The 5,355-nt window shown below is 46.7% G+C and overlaps 1 protein-coding gene across 7 annotated transcripts in view; it reads right to left on the reverse strand.

The window, feature by feature from the left end:
- Window positions 1-4,938, reverse strand: part of SEC24B (SEC24 homolog B, COPII coat complex component) — a 115,377-nt gene extending 110,439 nt beyond the window's left edge. For 6 of the 7 annotated variants that reach the window (XM_032254787.1, XM_032254793.1, XM_032254790.1 and 3 more), the window contains exon 1: window positions 4,758-4,936. In XM_032254787.1, the coding sequence (XP_032110678.1) occupies window positions 4,758-4,884 (127 nt within the window). In that variant the 5' untranslated portion in view covers window positions 4,885-4,936. Of the gene's footprint in view, window positions 1-4,757 lie in introns of all 7 variants that reach the window. The other variant, XM_032254792.1, reaches the window with a different exon arrangement.
- Between the last annotated feature and the right edge of the window lie 417 nt (window positions 4,939-5,355).

The following is a 5,355-nucleotide window of genomic DNA, read 5'->3' on the forward strand; positions in this document are numbered from 1 at the left end:
CAGCCTGGGTAACATGAGTGAAACTCCGTCTCAAAAAAAAATAAAAATAAAAATAAAATAAAAAAAAATAAAATTAAAATAAAATTAAAAAGCAGTAGCTTATTATTAAATCTGAGCCCCCCCCCACCTCCCAACAAGATCATTACCAGGTTATTATTTTACTCAGTCCTCCTATGTTGAGAACTCAGCTTTAGAAGGAATCCCAAAAGGCAGAGTAAAAGGTAATAAATATTCAGTTAATACTTGGTATGGAAATACAAATAATTCTAAAAATCCATATATCACTCAAGGAAAAATGCAGAATAGAAATACAACACCAAAGAAGGAAGTTTAAGAGAAAGATTTTACAGACTCAATCAAGTCAAGCTGTATCTTCAAATAAGGGGAGGAAACATGGTAGCAGTCATGCCAAGAAAACAAGTAAAAGTGATCATGAAGACTTGGTTTTCTGGCTTACCCTTCTCAAACAACGTCAAAGCTTCTAAAAAGAATTTTATTAGAGTCTGTTAATAGAGATTTTTAGGCTGGGCATGGTGGCTCAAGCCTGTAATCCCAGCATTTTGGGAGGTCTAGGTGGGAGGATCACTTGAAGCCAGGAGTTTGAGATCAGTCTCTACAATTTTTTAAAAAGTTAGCTGGGTATGCTGGCACACACCTATAGTCCCAGCTACCCAGGAGGCCGTGGCAGGAAGACTGCTTGAACCCGGGAGTTCAAGGTTGCAGTGACCTATGACAGCAACACTGTACCCCAGCCTGGGTGAGAGTGAGACTCTGTCTCTAAAATAAATAAATTTTTTTAAAAAGAGACCTAGAGTTGGAATTAGGAGAAACAAACTGGATTTCATTTAATACATGTCTAATGAAGACCCGTAACCTGCCTATACTGTTCTAGGCTCTCATACAACGTGAACAAGAGACAGAAAAAACTGCTACCCTCACAAAGCTCTCTACTTAACCTTTCTGAATTTTCATTTCATCTGTAAAATTAGGGCACTGAACTGCATGTTTTTCAGACTGTGCTTAAAAACAACTGACATTCTATTTTAATGACAACCACTGCTTTTTAACTGACATTCTATTTTAATGACAACCACTGCTTTTTTCTGATTTCTGTATCAGGAGTCTATACACAATGTCCTTTGGAAAAACAAATCTTTTTAAAAAAAACTTTTGCAGTTTGCTAACCACTTGTAAAAGAAAAAATGGCCCTGCACAGTGGCTCATGCCTGTAATCCCAAGACTTTGGTAGGTCTTGGCAGGAGGATTGCTTGAGGCCAGGAGTTTGAGAGCAGCCTGGGCAACATGGTGAAACTCAGTATCTACAAAAATAAAAATAAAAATAATTAGCCAGATGCAAGCCTGTTGTCCTAGCTACTTGGGAAGCTGAGACAGGAGGATCACTTGAGCCCAAGAAGTTGAGGCTACATCTAGCTATGACTGTGCCACTGATTCCAGCCTGGGTGGCAGAGTGACACCCTGTCTCTAAAACAAACAAACACCCCAAAAACTTTTTTCACTCTACTTTCTTCTGCACAGACTACTTCTGTGACTAGATATGTGGGTTTTTATTTTTCCCCAGCAGACACCAATTGGGTGTCCTCCATTCCAATTCAATTCTGACACTACCTACCTCAAGTTAGACTCAGACCTCCCAGATGACGGGTTCAGTTCCATAAGACAGCTCACCATTTCAGATGTCTATCATAGGTATCATAAGCAGCAGGTTGCCATCTGTACTTCTGAGGAACCGGCTATAAACTGGAGTTTCTACTACTCTCTCCTTAGGTTCAATTACTTTGGTAAAAGGGCTCCTGGAACTCAGGAAAACTATTACATTTACTGTTTATTCTAAAGGATATTACAAAGGATACAGATGAACAGCTATATGAAAGAGATATACAAGGCAAAGGATGGGTGCAGGTGCCGCCACCCTCCCAGCTTCTCCACATGTTCAGCAACCCAGAAGGTCACCAAATCTTACTGTTCCAGAGTTTTTATAAAGCTTCATCTCCAGCCTATCCACTCCCCTTCAAAGGGGTTTATGGGTGAGGACTGAAAATCCCAACTCTCTAATCACTTGGTCTTTCTGATGACCAGCTCCAGCCTGAGACTGTCTAGGAAACCCATCCTGAGTCCATCTAATTAGCATAAACTCAAATGTGATCAAAAGGGGCTCCTTATGAGTAACAAGTGACACTTGAAATTGTAAGGGTTTTAAGAGCTGTTACAGGAACCCAGGACGAAGGCCAAATATATTTCACATTACACCACAACACTGAAGTAAGTGACCTCTACATATCATTCCAGTTTTACAATTCTGTCTGTTTTATGCTCATATTTCTGACCTATTTCTTTTCACCATGTCTGGAATTCCACAGAGATATATTAAAAGGCTAACTACTTTAGGTAGGGCTGAAAAATAAATGAGAAACCCAAACGACTGTTTACTAGATGCTTATATCATGTAGCAAACTTTTTTTTTAAGATTAGCAAACAAAATAAAAACAGATTTAATCTTATTGCTTCTCTACTTAAACTAATCCCTTCCAGAAAAACAAAAACAAAAAAAAATCCCTCTGGAGGATGAGGTATGAGGATCACTGGAGCCCAGCAGACGTAGGGAGACCTTGTCTCTACCTGACCCTAGTTCTTATATTTTACCTTAACTTTCAAATTTCCTAGCATAATATTTAAGGCCTTTATGCAATCTGACCCCTTTTAATCTGTTCTTTTCAGTTTCGATGCCTTAGCTTCTCTTGCCACCCAGCACCCCTTGCACCTCCTGACTGCTTCCACTTTCCAAGCATGCCTTGCACTTTCGTATTTCCAAACTTTAGTTCACACTGTAACCTCTGCCTAGAGTCAAACTTTCCCTCCCACCTCAACATGTCAAGTCCCTCAAGGCCAGAATCAATTCAAACATTACCAAATACAGGGCAAGTTAGGAGAGAGGCAGGGACTCTGTCTCATCTGCTACCCCAACCTTGAGTCCCCAACTGGTAAGCAGGCAATAAACGTTGAAATGATTATTGCAACATTAAAGGAAATTCAAGCAGTATAAACAGGAGAACCCAGGCATCATCTATATTTGGCATCAAAACATTGATTTGTTCCTACAGATTTTAACATCCTGATTATATTTGGCTGAGTACATATCCTGGCATTCTTGAGTGTTCACAAAATTTATAAGACTGAAATAAACATTTGCCACTTTCAAAACTGCATATTCAGAAAATCAAGAAAAGACACAATCCTTGAATCACTGGTAAACATGGGTCTACAATGTTTTAAAAGACTTGGGCTCTTTCACTAAATTACTGTGTTCTAGTTCCTTCACAAAGCTATTTTAAAAACATACAAAAACAAGAACTTATATTAAGGTTACAAGGACAAAAACTGCTCACAAGTAATATTTTTACATTTGTTCAGAAAAGGTGTACCACACCAATAACACTGGTCATATTCAAAAGCCATTATAGTAACAATGACTACTGAGAGAACAGCATGTAGTATTGACAGGTAAAGCTGATCCAATATCACATTTGCTTATGAAAAAAAATCAACCTCTGATTCTCAGGACAAACGATAAACTTCATGTTTGAAAACCATCAGTTGTAAAACTCAGATGTTGGTTAAACTAATTCATAAAGTCCAGTAGATGTTCATTAGCAAATTAGACAAAAACAGGTCAATCATTTGGAGAGTACTAATGTAGTTTCATTCTCGAACCAACACAGGACAGAGGTATTTTTCTAAATTCAATTACTTTCCAAAGTTCTCATCTGACATACTATCAAGTCTATAAGAAGAATTCCCCCACCCTTGGCCCCTACCTGCGAACATTCCAAATCTCAACATTAGGAAATGCATATCCTAGAGACGATCATTTTCCAGCCTGCTAAAGCCCACGACCTTAGAATCAAAGCGGCTTTCGTGCTGCATTTGGCTGCTGCCTGTATGAAGGCCTTGCCTCAAAGCAGGGCCAACGCCGGCACGTTTTTCCATCTCTGAAAGGGGAGCTAGGAAAAACACCCAGATCTAAAGATGTTCGTTTAAATCCGTTTACACCTGCTCCCTTTCAAACACTACAAGCAAACTCCAAACGCTCCAGCAGCAGCCACAGCGGCAATGACAGATCTCGAGGCCGAACTGGGTCAGGGTTACAGTTACACTCATGTAGCATATTTACACCCTTTTGTCTACAAACTTGAGTGCAAACTTAAGTTTCCTCAAGGCAGCGTGCTCGCTGGGCCTCAGGAACCGAAGCAATTTTCCTGAGACAGGAAGGGCACAAGCCACCCTGCTGGATGGCTGCAGCAGCCTTCCCCAGACCACGCACTCTGCGGCCTCGGCCTCTGGCCCGCTCCCGCAGCCGAGGGGTCGCTCGGGGCAACTCGCCGGCGCCCAGGCTGGGTAACTGGGTTTTACTACGTGGACTCCCCCTTTTCGGTCTCCTCTAGTCGCTCCCAGCGGTTTCTGACCTGGGGTCGCATTACATAAACAGCCCCGGCCTCGGCTTTCCCAGGCCGGCCCCCGCCCCCACGCCAGGGGCGCCCTTCCCCCTCCCCCCCGCGCGCCCCGCGCCCCGCGCCGCGCCTTCCCTGCCCCCACCCGCGCCTAGCCTAGACCCCGCGGCCTCCGCTCCGCGCCCCTTTCCCTCCCCCGACGCCCTTCCTGGCCCGCCCCACCCCGATGTGGCCGTGCAGGCCGCTCAACCGGTGCTAGGCCCCGCTCTCCGCCCGGGCCGCCCGCCTCACCATTCTGCTGGTGCGGCGCGGAGCCCGGGCCCGCGGACGCGGCGGCTCCTGAGGCGGCGGCTCCGCCGAACTTGGGCGGGATCCGGGCGCTGGCGGCCGGGTGAGGGGACCCGGCGGGGGCCGACATGACGGCGCTGCTGGCGACGGCGGCTCAGCTTCGGGGAGGTGGGCGGAGGGAAGGGAAGGCGGGGCTGGAGAGGGGAGAGGAAGAGGAAGGAACGCGCCTGGCGTCACCAAGGGAGTCGCCGGGACCGCGGCTTAGGTGCCCACGCTCCTCCGCGACCCCAGAGCCGCCGCTCAGCCGCCGCGGGCGCGGCGATCCTGGGTCGCTCCGCCTTGCCCCACGCCGCGGTACTTCAACCTGGGGTCGTTCCCCGCACGCGCCGGCGCCGCCGCAGCGCCCCCTGCAGGCCAGAGCCAGGTGGCCCAGGCCAGAGGCGGGCCCGGAGTTCCGCGGCCACGGTGCCGGCCTCGCGACGGCTGCTCCAGCCCGGCCAGCTGCCTTCGTGTTGAGGCGAGAGGCCCGGGCTTCGGTGGGTGAAGGGACCGAGTGGCCCGTTCCCACTTCGGGCGGAGGCCCGATTGGCTGCGGCGAGGC

Source organism: Sapajus apella, unplaced genomic scaffold (genome assembly GCF_009761245.1).
Source record: "Sapajus apella isolate SASKATOON/1434 unplaced genomic scaffold, GSC_monkey_1.0 scaffold87, whole genome shotgun sequence".
Taxonomy (NCBI): domain Eukaryota; kingdom Metazoa; phylum Chordata; class Mammalia; order Primates; family Cebidae; genus Sapajus; species Sapajus apella.